General features: G+C 42.8%; 1 protein-coding gene across 1 annotated transcript in view; it reads right to left on the minus strand.

Moving 5' to 3' along the window:
• The window catches only part of LOC136874221 (trypsin-7), a 37316-nt gene extending 22342 nt beyond the window's left edge, over nt 1–14974 (minus strand). The window contains exons 1-3 of the mRNA XM_068227731.1: nt 14857–14974; nt 11777–11859; nt 4277–4365 (exon numbers count right to left, since the gene is read on the minus strand). Of these exons, the coding sequence (XP_068083832.1) occupies nt 4277–4365; nt 11777–11859; nt 14857–14902 (218 nt within the window). The 5' untranslated portion in view covers nt 14903–14974. The remainder of the gene's footprint in view (nt 1–4276; nt 4366–11776; nt 11860–14856) is intronic.
• Nucleotides 14975–19703: the final 4729 nt, after the last annotated feature.

Raw genomic sequence — 19703 nt, forward strand, 5'->3', positions numbered from 1 at the left:
ATTATAGAATTTACGAATTTAGATTTTTGTTGCTTGGTCGATATCAACGCCGAGCATTGCTGACATGGCAATGTTGTTCAATCGTGTTAACTGGTGATGGTTTTTGTCATGATTGTCTTAAGTTTTAAAACCGCGTGGTCATCGGTCCACAGTGACCAGGAAAATTGTGAAGATTATTGTAAAAAATGAGAAGAAATCGTAAGGAAACGATCGCTTGAAGTATAAGACAAAAGGGAGTCAAGAAAGAAGAAAGTTCTCCCTTTACATTAGATGCTCTAATATCACCGAGTCGGAAGAAAACTAAACGTAGAGGCCTATAATATCGAAAGCTCATAAAACCGATGATGATGATGATGATGATGATGATGATGATGATGATTGTTGTTTAAAGGGGCCTAACATCCAGGTCATCGGCCCCTTATGGTGCGAAACGAGATGCAATGTAATGACAGTTTTAAAGTCCAAGACTCATCCACTGACCAGAATTCAAAACATGATGTTGAAGATTGAATGGATGAAGTCGCTTAAGTGCGGCCAGTATCCAGTATTCAGGAGATAGTGGGTTCGAACCCCACTGTCGGCAGCCCTGAAGATGGTTTTCCACGGTTTCCCCATTTTCATACCAGGCAAATACTGGGGCTGTACCTCAATTAAGGCCACGGCCGCTTCCTTCACACTCCTAGCCCTTCCTTGTCCCATCGTCGCCATAAGACCTATCTGTGTCGGTGCGACGTAAAGCAAATTGCAAACAAACAAAAAAAAGAAGTAATTCCAAAATTAATCCACTGACTAGAATTCTAAAAAAGAGACGATGAACAATGGTTATGTACTTGAAACAATCAGTGGATTCGACCCGCAATGCTCCACCTTCTCAGAAACTATATTAAAACAATAATATATACTGACCAAGGGGCTGCTTCCAGAGCACACTTCTGAATCGATTACGCTTGTTGTCTAAAGGGGTCCAAAATCCAGGTCAGCGGCCCCCATAGTGGTACTTATCGCTAGGAAAGTAAGAATCAAGGTATTTCGCATGTAACGGTACTAATCATAAGTAACGTGTTCCACACATTGTGGTACTACGCACAGGTAACGCAGACCTATGGTGTTTCTCACATCATGGCGCCACTCATAGCCTACGCAAACCTATGCTGTTTCTCACAGAGGTGTACTAATCACAGGGACTCGTACTATCCCGTGGTGTTCCTCACATAGGTGTACTAATCACAGGGACTCGTACTATTCCGTGGTATTCCTCACATAGTGGTTACTAATCACAGGCAATGCAGACCCACGGTGTCGCTCATATAGTGGTACTAATCACAGGCTATGCCCAGACACGGGGAGTTTCTCACAAAGGTATTAATCACGGGTACTGTAAATCCCATACTGATTCACCCTCTGTTGCTATTACTATATTGTTTTCACCGAGCTCGATAGCTGTAGTCGCTGAAGTGCGGCCAGTATCCAGTATTCGGGAGATAGTGGGTTCGAACCCCACTGTCGGCAGCCCTGAAGATAGTTTTCCGTGGTTTCCCATTTTCACACCAGGCAAATGCCGGGGCTGTACATTAATTAAGGCCACAGTCACTTCCTTCCAAGTCCTAGCCCTCCTGTCCCATCATCGCCATAAGACCTATCTGTGTCGGTGCGACGTAAAGTCAATAGCACAAATTGTTTTCATTCTCCCCTGAAGAGGGAGGCGGGCCTCTTATTCGGTGACGCCGTCTCTCAGGCCGGGAGATTTGTTACGGTGAAGAAGATGCTCGGAGAAGGTGAGGGGTTGGCGGCCGTGGCTATACTAGGAACTGTCCCGGCATTCGCCTTAGTGCAGGAGAATGGAAAACCACGGAAAACCATTCTCAGGACAGCCGACGGTTGGGGCCAGCCGTGAGGTCCAGCCCTGCCCCGTCTCCCGAATGCAGAGGCGTAGAGCGCGGTAGAGCCGTGGCCACCCCTCCTCTGCTCGGTTGGCCGGTCAGAGTGCAGAGCTGTTGGACCATGGACCAGCCGTGGCCACTTCAGGGCCGAAACCCATTCTGCATCTACCGATCTGCTACTTATTGCAAACATATTGTGTATCTAACATACGGTAGTGGTACTGCTCGCAAGTAAAGGCGACCCATTGTGTTCCTCGGCGTGATGATACTAATTATAAGTAGTCTCATGGCTCTAATGCAATCATCCCATGGCCGTCTCTTTTAGTCGCCTCTTACGACAGGCAGACGATACCGTGGGTGTATTCTTCGTTTGCATCCTCCGCCCTCAGGGGGTACTCATAAAACTAATCAACACTAAGATTACATTGACCATTGTGATGCGATTTGTCTCTTCTGCTGCCACTCATCTCCGATATATGGAATTACTGTTGTTACACCATGTCTGAATATTGGCGGAAAGTAGATGGGGAGTTAGATAACTTTGCATATTCTATATGCTTGTCTCGTCAACGGCAGGTACTACAGCTAGTGTCATATAGAGTGCGTGTGATGTGATATCATTGGGGATTAGCATTCTTCGGAATGCCGTACGACCTCAAGATTTTCTTAACTGTGCCCACGCCATTATTATACTACAAAACATCTCTTATCCTCAAAATTGCGAACGATTCTTGTGTAAAAGTTACAAAATGTACAAGTACGGAACTCCATAACCTGCTAAAACCCATGTACTCATCTTCGAAGTTGAAACAACCTTCAAGCCAATGGAGATTAAGAATTTCAGTACCCCATGTCATTCACGTTGAAAATTACTCTCGCTAGTATGTTTACTGAAAAATGAAAGGGCGTATGGCTTTTTTTTTTTTTTTTGCTAGGGGCTTTCCGTCGCACCGACACAGATAGGTCTTATGGCGACGATGGGATAGGAATGGCCTAGGAGTTGGAAGGAAGCGGCCGTGGCCTTAATTAAGGTACAGCCCCAGCATTCGTATGGCTTTTAGTGCCAGGAGTGTCCGAGAACATAATTCGGCTCGCCAGGCGCAGGTCTTTCGATTTGACTCCCGTAGGCGACCTGCTCGTCACGCTGAGGATGAAATCACGATGAAGATGACACATACACCCAGCCCCTGTGCCAGAGAAATTAACCAATGGTGGTTAAAATTCCCGAACCTGCCGGGAATCGAGCTCGGGACCCCTGTAACCAAAGGCTAGGACGCTAACAATTTAGCCACGGAGCCGGACAGTGTTTACTGAACTGAGGTGACAAAACGTTGAGACAAAGCATGACCCTTCTGGTTGTCACAGGTTTATGGGCAGAGCCCGTAGGTCTATTCCTAAATAAGGCTGTGTTTTTACTTTGTTGTTTGTTACGTCACCCCGACACAGACAGGTCTTATGCGACAATAGGATAGGAAAGGGCTGGGAGTGGAAAGGAAGTGGCCGTGGCCTAAATTAAGGTACAACCCCAGCAATTTCCTGATGTGAAAATGGGAAACCATGCAAAACCATCTTCAGGGCTTCCAACAGTTGGGTTCGAAGCCACTATCTCCCGAATGCAAGCTGACTGCTACGTGAAGTAAATCACGTAGCCACTCACTCAGTGCTTTTTTAATTAAGGACCGTTTGCCAATTAAATAAGTGCTACTGCATATTATTGGTTAATTCCTTTCACTTCATTCTGCAAATCTTCAGCTACTTTTACACACAATTTTCATGCTTATTCAAATATTTATCGTAGCGTGGAAAAAAGGTTTTGTAGACCCTCGTCGCAGAAGTCTGCAGCGTGCGAGATGAACTATTTCTGAATCGTCGTTTCCAATTCATCGTCGATGTGGAAACGCTAGCCGCTGAGGAACTTCTTCAGATGGTAGTCACTGGACGCTGTCGAAACGTGAGCAGATATCTAGTCTTCTGGCGGACAGCACCTCCAACCTTGAAAACGACGATTCAGAAATGGTTTTCCTCTCTGACGACAGACGACTTCAACGACGAAGATCTACAAAATCTTGTCCCATACAACGACAAATGTTCGAATAAGCATGAAAATTATGTGGAAAAGCAGTTGAGGTTCATGTGCCTGTCTAGATGAAATGATAAGTTTCTAAATTTCTGAACTTCCACACGGGGAAACAAGCCGATATTGACCACCTCGGGTAGACAACCCAGTCATTGGTCCATAATTCGAAGTTTATAAACGCTGAACAGTTCATGCCATCCTATCCAGCCAAACTAACGTCTCAGTCGTATGGTTACTATACAGCAGTGAGGAATAACATTTCGATCAGACATTCTCTTCATCTTTAAGGGTCATAATGAATTCTGAAAATGGTACTCACATAAAAATACAATGAGTTGCTGTGAGGGCCCAATACTCGTTGATGACAGAAGCTCCACAGATGTGGTTACCCAGTGACTCTAAAGAGAGCTGAAAGAGAATCGGACAGAGAAATGAATATTTCCTGCTCATTGAGAACTTTGCAATAATACAGTGAAAGTAAGACATAATTTCTTGAGCATTATGAAGATGAACGTCTTTCATTATACTGTGTGCTTGTTCCTCTCCTTTCCTTTAATAAAAATGTTCTTAATTACCACAGACATGATTGCAAGATTCAGTGAATGCACTATGTTCATTGTGTACAATACGTACACTCACGTCATTGTTTATTATTACATATGCTCCTTATAGTTCAAAAGATATAACTTTGGGTGCTTCCTGCCGCTACAGTTGCGGCCACCAATCTCATGGGACAGGTCATTCCAGTTGGGCAGCCACGAGCTTTACCGGTGGCAGCCCCGGACACCCAAGGCTTACGAGGGGAACCCGCCAAGTGCAACATGTGTTCGCTTATTTCGACCCTTCTTTTACTGAACGAAGTTTCTGGGAAATTGCGTTTTTACACTTGGTGGGTTCCCTTCGTTAGAGGAGCCGTACCGAAGCCAGCTAGTCTCGAAGGAGGGACGATAAGAATAAATGTGAAAGAGACGAAATACCGATTATTGAGTGGTAGGCACACGTCGTAGGGAGGAGCGGAGAGAGGTGCATGGACAATAACTACGCCACATTAGTCGAGTCTAACTAAGGCGAGTGAGGTGGGCGGACATGTAGTGTGAAGTGTGCTAGGTGGGCGGAGTGGGAATGAGGTGAGGACAGGACGAGTTGAGTGATACAAGAAAGATGATTAGTGTTGAACAATATAGGGCCATCATTGGAGGATGGCAGGGAAGTAAGAAGAATGCTACTGCCAAAAACAGTGAAGTTAGTTTAGGGAGGAGACTGAAAGGCGAGATGCTGTTGGTGGCAGCTGTGGTCACTGTCCTACTGGTTATTGGGGGTGTGGAAACAAACGCAGGCCCACAGGGCACTGGCAACATGAATAGGGAGGACGTGGAAGTAACAAGAAAAGTTGTTAAGGATGTTATTGAAGAACTTTGTCCGCTTGAGCACTTAAAACGTATGTTACAAGAACAAGGCAAAGAGCATGAAAAAAAGAGACCGTGGATTCAGGAAAGCACTAATGAAGTCAAAGGCAAAATGGAGAGCAGTGAGAGAGAGGTAGTCCTTCTAAAGGAGAAAATAAAAACCATGGAAGAGGAGATGGAGACGTTGAAGAAAGAAGTTGAAGCCCACAGACATGAAAGCGTGAAGGAAGCCATCTTCATTTATGGAGTACAAGAAGAGAAGAATGAGTCTAAAGAGAACATAATATACAAGGTGGTAGATGTAATACAACAAAAATGAAGATCAACTTCAGTGAGGTAGATATGGTTGACGTGAAGCGGATAGGAAGGCTGAGGGGTGCACACCTATAAGGGTCACGTTGATAAACTCACTGATGGCAGACATAGTAATCAGAAATGCTGGAAACATACGGGAAGAAAAAAATGTGGATTAAGAGAGACTGGGGTAGAGATGAGAATATAAATTTTAAAATCCTGAGAAAACATATGATTAAGGCAAGGCTGTAAGGGTTAAGAGCTTATGTTAGAGGCCAAGTGCTGGTGGTGTCCAATGGAAAATGGTCTCGGAATTGGGGAGTAGAGAAACTTTTATCTATGGAGGAAGATTTAAAAAAGGACGAAACGAGTGTTGACGAGGGAGTGCAGGTGAAAAATGTGCATATCACCAATAGAGGAGCAGAAGAAATTGCCAGTTCAGATAGGTACGTTCATGTGGACAGTCCCGGAGAAGACGGTCTTGGTTTGGAAAAGGTTGTGTGCCGAGTGAATGTAGTATAGAGACAAGCTCCGTGGCATCTCCGTTCAGAATTCTTGATAAAGAGGAGTTAGTGATTAATATGTTGCCGAGGACAGCAATCAGGACCGTTGTCGCTGAAGCATGTAAGGAGGTATAATCGGAGGTCTACTCGGAGGTCTGCCGCGAAGGGCAGAAAGAAATAAAAGTGACTCCTAGCAAAGGGGAGACTTTGAGGAAAGGGAGGAGCATGAGTTTGAAAGATTTGTGGGGAAAGAAAGACTAAAAAGAGGAGGGTGTGTAACGAGAAGTAGAAAGTTAAGTAAAGAGAGTGAGTAGGTGGGTGGTACATTGCTATTTGTATGAAGAGAATGTGATGATTAGAAGGAGGTGGAATAAGAGATGGAGTTGATAATAAGTGTGTCTGGATCGGTGATTGTATGGCGAAATCGCTGGGGAAATGAGTTTTGGATCAAATTTAAAATGGAGTTTGGCTTGGCATTTTAGTAGTTTAGATGTAATGTGGTGGTATAAGGTTGAGAAAAGTGAATATTTGGTGTAATGATAGATATATATGTTGGATGTGTTGTTTATTGTATCTAGGAGTGAAGTATGGTAATTTTATGTTATTTGTATGGGAATTGTGTTTGGTAATATATATTAATAAGAGGCGAATGGGAGATATGAGATTGGAGAGTATGAAAGTTTGAAGAAGGTTGGGAAAAGTGAATATTTGGTGTATTGAGGTTGAAAGTTTGAAGGTAATTCGAAATATGAGTTTAGATGGTATATGGTGGTATAAGGTTTAGAAAAGTGAATAATTGGTGTAATGATAGATGCATATGTTGGATGTTATTTGTGTGTAAACTGTGTTTGGTATGAATAGTGATTTGATGAATAAGAGGCGAGTGGGAGGTATGAGTTTGGAGAGTTTGATGTATGAATAAGAAGCGAATGGGAGGTATGAGATTGGAGAGTATGGAAGTTTGAAGGTATTTTGGAAAAGTAATTCGTGGGTTATTTGATGTGTTAGTTGTTTGGAGGTTTGTTTATGGTGGTATAAGGCTGAGAAAAGTGAATATTTGGTGTAACGATAGTTGGTATATGTTAGATAGTTGTTGATTGGATTTAAGAGTGAAGTATGGTAATTTTAATATGGAGCCTGGCTTGGTAATTTTGAATAGTAGTTAGTTGAAGGATAATAGTTTGATTTAGGTGGATAAGTATATTTGGTTGATGAAGAGTAATTAGTTGAAGAACAAGAGCTTGATTTAGGTGGATGTTGGCGAAGAATGACGACATTGTTTTGACGGGGAAGTAGTACAAGTGTTGGAACGTGGGGTCTGGATCAGCAGAGTAACTAGGTCAGGAGATATGACAATAGCTGTGATGGAATGTGTCGCGTCGGCGAGGCCAGTCAGGTGGAAGGTGTAGTTCTTTCCTTAGATGGCATATGCCGAACTACCGATGTTGTATTCTAATTTTATTTTTTACTTATATGTTTGTCCTTTGCCAGGACTAGCGGCTCTTCGGAAGTGGGTTGAGCGTGGGCCAATTGTTTATTTGAATTTTTTATTTTTTATTTTTTATTAATTTATTCTTTTTTTATTCCGTGGAGACGACGGACGTGGGATGAGGGACTGATGATGACTACTGTGGTGACTCTCACTAGGTACGGTCACGTTTCCGGAGTATCTCATGGACCTTATGGCATGCCCAAGAGTCTCGTGTTTTCCTTTTAGTTGTAGGCTGCTGGTGCATGTATGGCTGGCATTGTTATTTTTCTCATTTAACAGATCAATTGGGTAAAATTTACTGTAGATCTCGAGGAAAATAATAAGAGACTACTACTACGCCACATTAGTCCTTTTTTCTGCATTTAGAACGGCACCTGACATTTCATTTATTTCACAAACATATGATATCAGGAAAAATCGTTTGAGCAGAATGAATGTGTTACATTGTTTCCGACATGACCAAGTATTACTCTTATACAGGTTCATGAGTATTGCGTGGATACATGACAACTATTATGACTGGGGGTCATCTGACAATTCTGCGTTATGAAATTAGCGATACAAAATGTGTGAAGCCGTGTTACCTACCAAACGTGCAGGCTGTGATGTGAAGTACTGGGATGGCCTTGACTGAGAGGGAAGTTAGAGTACAGATAATAGATGTGATCAAGCAGCCTGTGATGTGAAGTATCGATGGACGACCATGACTGGGAGACGTATTATCAAAGAGGGACGTTAGGGTACAGATGGTCGATATGATCTTGTAGTCTGTGATACGAAGTATTGATGGATGGCCATGACTGACAGACATATAGAAAGCTCTTTTTATCAAAGGGGCCTTATCTTATCATACTCTAGAGCAGGGCCTCTCAAACGCCCAAAATCTCACGCGTGCAGATCGAGGCGCAAGAGCTCCGTGCACTGTGCATCGGTGTCGCTCGGCATGGCTCGGATCAACGCTTCATCTCTGGGCTACTCGGCTAAGTTCGGCTCAACTCGCCTATACTCGGCTCAACTCAGCCCTGATTTGGAGTGCTACGGCGCATGTGGGGCAGAGGGAGACAGGCGGAGCGAACGAGACAGGCGTGGGGAAAGAGAAGGTAAGCGCTATTGCTCCAAATCGAGGAGTGGGGGGTCTGCACTCTGATCAACCAAGCCAAGTCGTCTTTTGCACCGTGCACAGTGCATGCACCACGCGCATGTACCCTGAGAGGCCCTGCTCTAGAGAGCTGATTACTTCGCTCGTGATAGTTTCATAGGCCCTGAGTCACTGAATCCTACAATTGTCAACTCCAAATTCCATACAGATAGATGTCTTTCTAAAACGATTCTTTAGATGCAAATAAATTCATCGTTTTCAGTTTGAGTTTCATTTGTTGAAAACATATTTATGAAAATTATATTTCCCCAAAGGGAAATTTGACACCATTTTTTAAATTCCAAGTTCATATACAATGCAAAGGGAACGCCTGGAATATTGTTATCCTATTGTTATGAATAAAACAGCGTACGTTTTATTACTCTAATTTACTTCAAGATGATCCAATACATGTACACACAGACACCCTGTGAATGGCCCACAGTTACTAATTACTGTATATTTACAAGTATCTCTTCCTTATGGCACAGTAGGGGGTCCGGACCGTTGCTATTACCTGGGGACGGCTAATCCTTACTTTCACTTCCCCAAGTCCAGTCACCTCGTACAGATGTACCCCTGAATCTGAACACAGGCCTACGGGCAACTCAACACACGATGACTATTTCCTGGTTGGATTCCAGAGACAGTCCAATAATTCACACAGTCACATGTAGTGACTATTATTAAACAGCAACAGCTCAGCGGTATTCAACCACCGGACGATACTCACAACAGCGAATATTAACACAAGTCCATTTGCCCTCACCCTCACGATAGCGGTTTCCCTCTCTGACTTAGTCTACAGAAATACACACAATACTCTCAGGTGGTACACAGTCTTCCGTTCCGCACGCCATCTACAGTCCAACCACTCTCTGGACGCTCCAAAACCAACATCCACAGCTCCTCGTTGAGACCTCACTGGGACCTCTGTCGCCCTCAGCCCAGCTACCGAGCCCCAGCAGACTGGGTCTCATACTGACTCCACCACGGAGTATAACACTGACCCCGAGTCCAACATTAATACCGAGTTTAGCACCAACTCTGACTCCACCACGGAGCCCTATACCAACTGACTGTCCGCGGCCAGCCTCCCTTTTTGTAGCTCGGGTGACGTGGACCAGAATATTCGCGATTTGGCTAGAGGCGGAACATTCACGTTGAATCTCAATGAAACTCATAGGTAAGCCGGCCGACAAGAACAAAACACAGAAAGGCCAGCCATGCCCTCCAGGCCGGCTGGGAGCTCCTAAGTCGGCTAACTCACTAGTCCCTTCCAGGAAGTACCGAAAGGGGCTACGACAGGGTTGGCACGTAACACTATTATTCAAAACTATATTTTATTGGAGCCATATCCTTTTTTCTTTAAAATTTGGCAGGAGCGTGGCCATCTGCGCATCTATGAGGAGGGCGCCCTAACTATGGTAAATTCAAATGATGAAGATGGCACACATGCACCGAGCCCCCAAGCCATTGGTATTAACCAATGAAGATTAAAATACTCGACCCGGCCAGAAATCGAACCCAGGATCCCCTTGACCATAACATTTTAAATTCAGGTGACATTTCTTCGACATTTATAAACCGATTGTCGAATTGTTTGTATGAAAGTTTAAGACCTTTCACACTATCATTGTTGCAAACGGACAAGTCACGTAGTTTGAAAGCTGAGAATTATTCAAAATATTCCTCTTGTAATTGATTTTCGAACAATAAAATTTCTGGTCCAGATAGCATCAACCGTGCCTTTGCTGGCAGGACCTAGTGTTTACAGTGCACTATGTCTTCTGGTATAGGCTAGAGCAATTTTGTTACTTTCATTGATCTGTCTGTCTTATACTTGGCTTTGACAATATGAAAGTGACTGAGGTATGAGCGATGCTAGTAATGCCATTCCTTATGCAGCCAGTCCCTGCTATGAATGGTGTGAAACTATTGCTCATAGGGTCGGTTGGTGCATGCATTTCAGTGGGCTTGGCAGACTGATATGCAATAGCAACTTCTGGCTCAGTGAGGAAAGCAACGGGAAACTACCTCACTCCTCATTTCCCTAGTACGCCTCTTCAGTGACAGCTATGACAGCTGATGGCGGACCTGTTGAGGATCCAACCAGCCTTCGGGCTGATGACTAAACATACACACACACACATAGCATCAACCAACCCAACACATTTTTGCCTTGAAAAGAAATATTTAAATCACTGAAATATTTTGCAATGTCAGTTAAATAGACAAGATCAGAAACCCAGCGTGTGCTACCTATACCACCACAGACGCAGCGTCTAGTGGTCAACCCTGTATGGACACGGGACAACGCCGGGCAAGTTAGCTCTGAAAGGCTGAGTTGGAATTGCCTTTCATAGGTCGATACGTTTCTGCATTGCTACTCCAATGTCATATTTCATAACTGACTTACGTCTCACTAAGCTCCACTTGATACCACTAATCACCTCCAAAATTCTCTGTTTACAAGTAGCATTACTGTCTTATCTGATACCTCAATTTTTATCTTGCAAATGGCAAATGCGAGTTCAGCTCTCGCCCTCCAGGCTTATCTCTCCACTATCTTTTCACAGTCAAATACCTTAATCCACCCACTTGATCATGAAGGCACTTCATCTGACATTACCAGTAAAGTTGACAATTCTCTTTAGCTTAGCATCAAACTGATAGGGCAATTAATATCCTCAAATGAAGCAACGAGACGGAGTGGCTCAGACAGAGCAGCGTTGCTGACTTTCTGAGCCCAAGGTGCCGAGCTCGATCCTAGGTCAGTGCGGTGATCTTTTTAATTTGCTCAAAAAGCATAATCGTGCCGGTAGATCGCCCCGGACGCAAGAAACTCGTGCGGAATAACATTCTGATTCCTCACGTTTTTGAAAACCACAACAGTTGATAGTGGAACTTAAAACTAATAACACAATAATTGTTAAAATGAAGTACGTACAGTATATTACAGAAAATATGGAGCAAATATATTTACCTGATATGGGAAATCCTGGATGTTCGCTAAGGATCCCCCAATAATTCTACCATCCAGACGAGGACGATGTGGAATTTCACTCCCTAAAACAGATCGAATTATCACATACAGTGCAATGGACTCAAAAGATGAGGATAAAAACTGTTTACTTGGGGGGGGGGGGGATTGTTCCTGGAAGGAGCCAGCATGCAACATCGTGCCAACAAGAAGGATGTGAAGAGTCCCTTTCCCACATGATCCACACCAATTGCCCACAACACCGCACGGATTAGATTTAAACAGGAATTAGCAAGCTAACGAGTAGTTTTGCCACGTTAGCCCGCTCTACAATGTCTCGCAGATTGTTTTTCCATTGTTCCTGTTGCTATGGTTAAAGCAGCAGGTGTGAGACATTTTTTGATGCTAAAGTAGAGCCAATCACTGTGTGAAGTGTGATACCTACCTGTACCTCTTCAAGGAAAACAAAGTTTTAAAATGTTCCACATATATTTGAAGGGTCAGGGAAACGTTACTAGCTATACAAATAAAAAGTTACAAAAGCATAGTATATGCTTCGAATAACTGAAGTTCGATATGTAGTAAGCTTGTACGATGCTCAGTAACTCGGTTACGGCAAAAAGTTGACTTACCTGGTTCTCTCCCCCCACCCCCATCCTTTGAATGTTACGTCGAGAAATAACTTGCTACTAACAGAGTAAATGGACCATATGACTGCATTTTTCATAAGCATCGCTCCAGTTATGTTTAAAAATGCCCGCAGTATATTTTTTGCTGTATCATTATATGGTTTTCTCTCCCCAAAGAATTTGTTTCGTTTCATACAAAATATTTTAATTTTGTCAATCTTTAATATCAGACAACGGGAAAACTTTCTCAATAAACATCTATTGTGCTGGTACATATTTTTTTTTACAGTTTGTTTTACGTCGCACCGACACAATTAGGTCTTATGGGACGAAAGTATAGGACTGGCCTAGGAATGGGAAGGAAGCGGCCGTGCCATTAATTAAGGTACAGCCCCAGCATTTGCCAGGTGTGAAAATAGGAAACCACGGAAAACCATCTTCAGTGTTGCCGACAGTGGGGCTCGAACCCACTATCTCCCGGATTCAAGCTCACAGCTGCGTGCCCCTAACTGCACGGCCAACTCGCCCGGTCTGATGCACTTTCAGAACACGTACAGCAAGTATAATTAATTTATTGTCTTTCTTTCTGTTTTCTTGACCTTGAACCCAACCAAAAAATATCGCACTGACACAGATATTTCATACGTTGACGATGGGGTAGGAAAGGACTATAGCTCACTCCACGTTAAGAAAACTGTATTTGTCTTATTGGCCTATAAGAAGCGAGTACACCCCCTCTGAGTCACCCATAATTCCTCGTGATTAAGGGATATTGTACTTTATTTTGTAATGTATTATGAAATATAGATAAAAAGGATGAGGCATTTTTGCCCGCGAGTTATTAAAATAACAACATTTCCTTTTTCATAATCACATTCGTAGGGAGGAAGCTCAATGGTGCCAACAGCCATCGCTTCGTGCCCTTCAGGGTGTGAAATCGCGGGGAGGAAGGGAGGGATTTTCCTCCCACCGACGATTTTATCTCAAAGGATCCCCCCCCCCCCACTAAAATTGCCCGGGGGGGATTCTTTCATTTTAAAATTATGAGGAAAATGTAGAACACATAATTTATGACTGAAATTAATTATTTTTACTGTGCATATTTTTATGAAAACATCAGCAATAATTCAAATGACTGCCAGACCTTCAGCAATAAAACAACGCAGCAGTGGCAATCCGGACCTGCAACCTATTATTCATGTTTCACTCTGACAAGTCCATCAGAAACCATCAGAAACCCGGGAAAAAATATAAATTTCTTGAAGCTCACCTCCTTTGTCATTTCTCTAAGTAGCTCGAGCTTACACCACTCCTGTACTTCTTGGAGAGGGTGTGTTTTCGATAAGTAGCCGATTGGAGAATATTCACTTAAGCAGTGTACAAACCGACAAATTTTTTTCAGTCAGAACTTAGCCCTGATAGAGGACGGTTCCACTAATAAAGCAATAAACCAGAACAAATTTGAGTTTAGCCATTCGCTAAAATTCCGTTTGCGAGAAATTTTGGTTTCCTTCCAATTTAATATTCAGAACTTTTCCTTGCGATTCATGGGTATTTTTTAAATATTGCAAGTGTGAAATGAAATTAATGATCACATGCACAACGTGATAATCTTTGAGAGACCGGGCTGAGTGGCTCAGACGTTTGAGGCGCTGGTCTTCTGACCCCAACTTGGCAGGTTCGATTCTGGCTCAATCTGGTGGTATTTGAAGTTGCTCAAATACGTCAGCCTCGTGTCGGTAGATTTTCTGGCACGTAAAAGAACTCCTACGGGACTAAATTCCGGCACCTCGGCGTCTCCGAAAACCGTAAAAGTAGTTAGTAGGACGTAAAGCAAATTACATTATTATTTAATCGTTGAAGGAGCGGCCGACCCTTCACAAGTCTGCATACTAGGCTTACGTAAGGCAGAAAGTAAAATAGAAATGTTTGTGTCATAATATTGTCCTCTCCTCGCAACTGACCAGGGATAGTATCATAACTGTCACAGAGTTTAACACACGCCAAATAAGAACAAACTTTAATGTAATATTGACTGATGAACTGCGGTCACGCCTTCCACACGAAATAAATACTGCGAAAAGGACAAGAATGATGTTGTTTTTGTTGTTTTGTTATTATTATTATTATTATTATTATTGTTCGTGTTGTTGTAGCTGTTGTTGTTGTTGTGGAAACCCTGAAAGTACTGAAACCTTCAATTGTTGATATCGCACGCGACCTTGATGTTGTTTCTGGTAATATAGACTTATTTATTGGTAACCCAGTGGAAAAATATTAACACCAATTAGCAGAATACAGTACTCGAATACAATAGAGTGGCTAAGGTAGATGACAGTGACGAGAACAACAGAAATAGAATGAGCTTTCCAAAGATTGTATCCAGCCTTTGTTAATGGGAAAAGCACCTAAAGAAATATTTCTATGAAAATTTTATGACAAGTTTTTACTTACCCGAGCAGAATGCCACAATACACAGAAGGACCACGGCTTTCAACATCGTACCAGTATTAAGCAAAACTTCGAGATATCCAGTTAAAGTTCAGCCTTTAATACTACACGCTCTCGATAAACTTCCCGTCTAAACAAACGGGGGATCTTCTCTCTTATCGCGTGGATTTATTTTTCATACCAAGGTGTTAGAATAAAAGTAGCTATATCCTTCCATATATATATTGATGTCAGTCCGTACAGAAATTCTTAGGCTGATAATCACGCAGCTTTTCAATTTAAACTAACGATAATCTCCTCCTCAACGGCAGTCATCATAGGATTTCTTGGAAATGTTTTGTCCTCAAAAACGATGAAAAATATCTGACAGATTATACTTAACTTAAATAAAACTCAAATAAAACATGATAATGAAACTACCCTGTGCAACGCTGAAATGTTTTGTACACGTAATTTTATTGCTATTTCATCTTATTATCATTAGGTTCCGAGGATCCCAGATTAAAACCCGGTTGAGGCAGCCGGATTTTTTAAGATCGGGTAGAAGTCTAATCGGCAGTCCACGTGGTACGATGTCGACATGTAAAAGATATCTGGTGACATGTTTGGAGTTTACCCAGCAAAATTAAATATAACTCAGCCGCAGACGGCCCAAGAGATATCCAGTTCACTCTGCCAAACAGTGGTGTAAAACGAAACGTCGAAACTGACACGCAGGCAGCCTGGACGGCATCAACTAAAAATACTTGCACACGGTGGCTAAGGCCATATGATTTTTACTACTTTGTTTTATTTCTGAAGCAGCTTTTCCCATGCCAACGACTTGGTCTTAATGGCAAACTGTGTTGAAAGACTGCAATCTAGTACCTTGGAATTTGAAACATGTGTAAATCAGCATTTCCCAGCCTAAGGTGATGTCAGTGATGAAAAACCTGAGAGAACTGATTGACAGGTTGGGAGAACAAAACTGGAACAGGTAGATCATTTCAAGTATTTAGGATGTGAATTCTCCAAGGATGGTGGTAGGCTATATAAGGAGCGATCAAAAAGTTTCCGTTCGACGGCCGTACAATCCTGAATCGGGATGTCAATCAGGCAAAATCGCCGTGAGCATTGAAGCACTCATCCCACTGACGCAGCAGGTTGAAGATCCCCGTGTGGTAAAAAGCCGTTCCCTAATGTGTGAAGAAGTCCCTAACAGCCTGCTGCACATCCTCGTCCGACAGGAAGTGTTGACCCTGCAAGGCCTTTTTGAGGGGACCGGAGGCGTGATAATCGCATGGGGAAAGATCAGGTTATGCGCTGGTTCGCCCTAATCGCCTCTCCATCGCCTGCTTGTTGTTGCCTCCCAGATCGACCGGCGTCTTGTGTCGAAACGCGATACGCACGGAACTCGGTGCACCATTCCACAACCGTGGTTTTCAACAGACATGTTGCCCCGTATACAATCTTCATTCTCCGATGAATATCCACCGGTATTTGTCCTTCGGCAGCCATGAACAGAATAACAGCACTTTGGTCCTGTTTGGACGCATTTGGTAATAACGTCGCGATATTTCACGTGGCCGCATTTAACGCACGCGCCTCGGTACGACATGACTGCCACACTAATACTTTTGCATACATCGCATCGGAGTCGCACTACGTTGCATGTCTGCTGCAGCAACGCCCCCAGACGGAATCTTTTTGATCAAGCCTTGTAGCAAGTGAAACTGAATCAAAGCTAATGCAGTGAGCTCACAGCTGCGATCAACAGTATTCTGTAGGAAGGAAGACAGCTCCCAGGTGAAACTATCTTCACACCAGTCTGTTGTCAGACCATCTCTGCTAGGCCAATGGTGACCATCAGTTTGTTGCTGAAATGATGTTTTATGGTTGTGTAGTTTGATTGTATATATAGTATGGGATCGCCTATGAATTCCCTTACAGTATGCATTCCTGACGCCGAACTCGGAATGTTTATTTTTGTATCCTGTTGCATTCTATGGAGTGCTACCCTAGCCTCCACCTTGATCAATTAATAAACAGGATGTATCGAAATTCAATGCTCTTACTTCTGGGGATAAAGAAACAGACGCTTTTTTTTCTTTTTTGTAAAAGACCATAGGTCTGGAATGAATTATTGACTGACAAAATCAGAAACTCTACTATAATTATGTCTCCCATATTTCAAAATAATCAGTGTTACATATTCTGTTTTCAACCTCTGTGGTATAGTGGTTAATGTGATTACCTGCCACCCTTGGTGGCCTGGGTTCGATTCCCGGCTCTGCCACTACTTGATTCTTCAATCGACAATAGTGAAATACTGCACGACAATTATGTTATGTTAGGATAGGCAAAATATCATACTAGTAAGAACAAGGGAGGTGGGTTTTAACAGCAGTAAACTCTATTTACGGTCCAGTGCAACGACCCGACCTAGCGGGAAACTGGGAAAGTGTTGTTGTGAAAGCCACCCCTTCCCCTGGCCGAGCGCTATACGGCTGTACATTGTCTGCTGTTACTTGCCCCGGAAGAGGTAAAAGTACGGCTCACGGACTCCCGAGAACCCCTGGCTCGAATCAATCGCGTAGCAAAACAAAAATGATACTATTACTATGTGCGGCGATTTCAATATAAGCCAGTTAGCCTGGGCATCAGACGATTCGGGATCTATTAATCCTATCCTCACCCATGTCAACGAGGAAGCCTGCTTTCTTTTAGAGATCACCAATGAATTTAACCTTCGCCAAGTTTGCTGTTTTCCAACACGAGGAAATAACTTCCTGAACCTTGCTTTCGTGTCTGAAAAAGTCACTAATAATACCCTGTGTGAAGCAACAGAACAGTTAGTACAATCAGATCATTCTGCGCTTGAGCTCAGACTTCATATTTCCCGTGTTCCTCGTTTGCCACAAACTACAAAATCATTATTCGTATGGACAAAAGCAGACTTTCCTCATCTACGAAATATCTTATCCCGTTGTCCGTGGAACTTGCTCGAATCCTGTCCATCTCTTGATGCCGCAGTTGACTTGTTTTATGACTTACTGCACAGCGCTCTTAAGGACGCCGTTCCTTCCCGCATAATGAAGACTAGGCATCTTCCCTCTTGGTATGATTCCGAACTTACAGACAAAATGCGGGCAAAGGAAGGAGCAAGAAAACCAGCTGCAAGGTCTTCACTTTCCTCAGATTACATCGAATTCGCAACGCTAAGAAAGGAATACAAACAACTGCAGCGGAGAAAGTACAGGGATTATGTCGGGTCTGTTGAGCAGAATATTATCAGACATCCACAAATATTTTGGAAGTTTATTAATTGCAAGTCAAAATCTAGGCGGCTACCCTCTATGATGATTAATGAAGGCAAGGAAATTAGCTCATTGAAAGAAATTCTGGGGAATTTTCCTGATACTTTAAAAAAATTCCATCCACCCAGCGTTCCCTGTAATTCTCACACCGAACAATTCGGGGAAATTAACTTATCATCACTGGTAACTTCGGCATCGGAAGTCTGCAACATCTTGAAGTCGATGGATACGAAGAAGTCATGTGGTCCAAATCACATTCCAGGAATTGTGTTTCATTAGTGTGCTGAGGAGCTGGCAACCCCACTAGCCACGATAATCAACTGGTCTCTTCGTACAGGCAATTTCCCGCCCGAATGGAAGAAAAGAAATGTTATTCCAGTCTTTAAGAAAGGTGACAGATCTTTTTATTTGTCAATTACAAACCAGTAGTTCTTCTTTCACTCATTTCCAAAGTAGCGGAAAGAGTCGTGTAGAAAGCCTTGTATAGTGCAGTCAGTGATTTAATTAATATTAACCAGCATAGTTTTGTCCAGAAACGCTCAACTACCACCAATCTTGCTGTGTACTCCCACTTCATATCTAGCGCTCTGGACAAATGCAAGCAGGTTGATGCCCTATACACGGACTTTTCCAAGACTCTGTGAAGCGTAATGCTCTTCTGACTAAGTTGTCAGCATATGCCATTCATGGAGGCTTGCTTGAATGGTTTAAATGCTAACTTTACGACAGGAGGTATTCAGCAAAATACGAGGGTATCATTTCTCGACCTTATCAGACCATGTCTGGCGTTTCACAAGATTCACTACTAGGACTTTTGTGTTTTCTTGTATTTGTTAATGATCTGCCATCACAAAACCATTCGAGAAACTACCTGCTCTATGCTGACGACCTTAAACTCTACAGGGTAATTGAAAAGATGATTGACTGTGATTTTTACAGTCTGATATAAATAATATCAGTGATTGGTGCAAAAAGTGGCATTTAACCCTAAATATTTCAAAGTGCAGTGCAATATCCTTCACGAGTAAATCGCAAGTCAATGTATTCAATTATCATACAAAGGATCAAGAAGTGAAGCGTGTTAATAAAATTAACGTTCTTGGTATTATTTTTAGCTATCACAATGATCTATCTTTCAATGAGCATGTTTTAAATATCGTTAAAAAGGCATTTAGGCTAAAACTTCAGGCTCCCTCAAAAAAATTGCAAGAGTTTTAAATGTGTTGTCCCATTGAAAACCTTGTATTTCTCGCTTATACGATCTAGTCTAGAGTACTGCTCTGAAGTGTGGATCCCCTCACAGCAATGCCTTCGAGCGAGTACAGATCAGATTCTCAAAATGGATCAATAAAAAGTGTTGGGATATCAAGCTGTCATCGATAGATTATGATTTGTTTTGTACAAACATTTGCATTGAGGCTCTTAGAACTAGGCGCAGGTATGTCAACGCACGTTTCATACACAAATGTATCGGTAATTTCCATGACTGTCCCAATTTACTCCAGTTGCTACCAATTCACGCTCCTTCCCGCAATTCCCGACAGGCTGTCACCT

This window comes from Anabrus simplex, chromosome 5 (assembly GCF_040414725.1).
Source record: "Anabrus simplex isolate iqAnaSimp1 chromosome 5, ASM4041472v1, whole genome shotgun sequence".
NCBI lineage: Eukaryota > Metazoa > Arthropoda > Insecta > Orthoptera > Tettigoniidae > Anabrus > Anabrus simplex.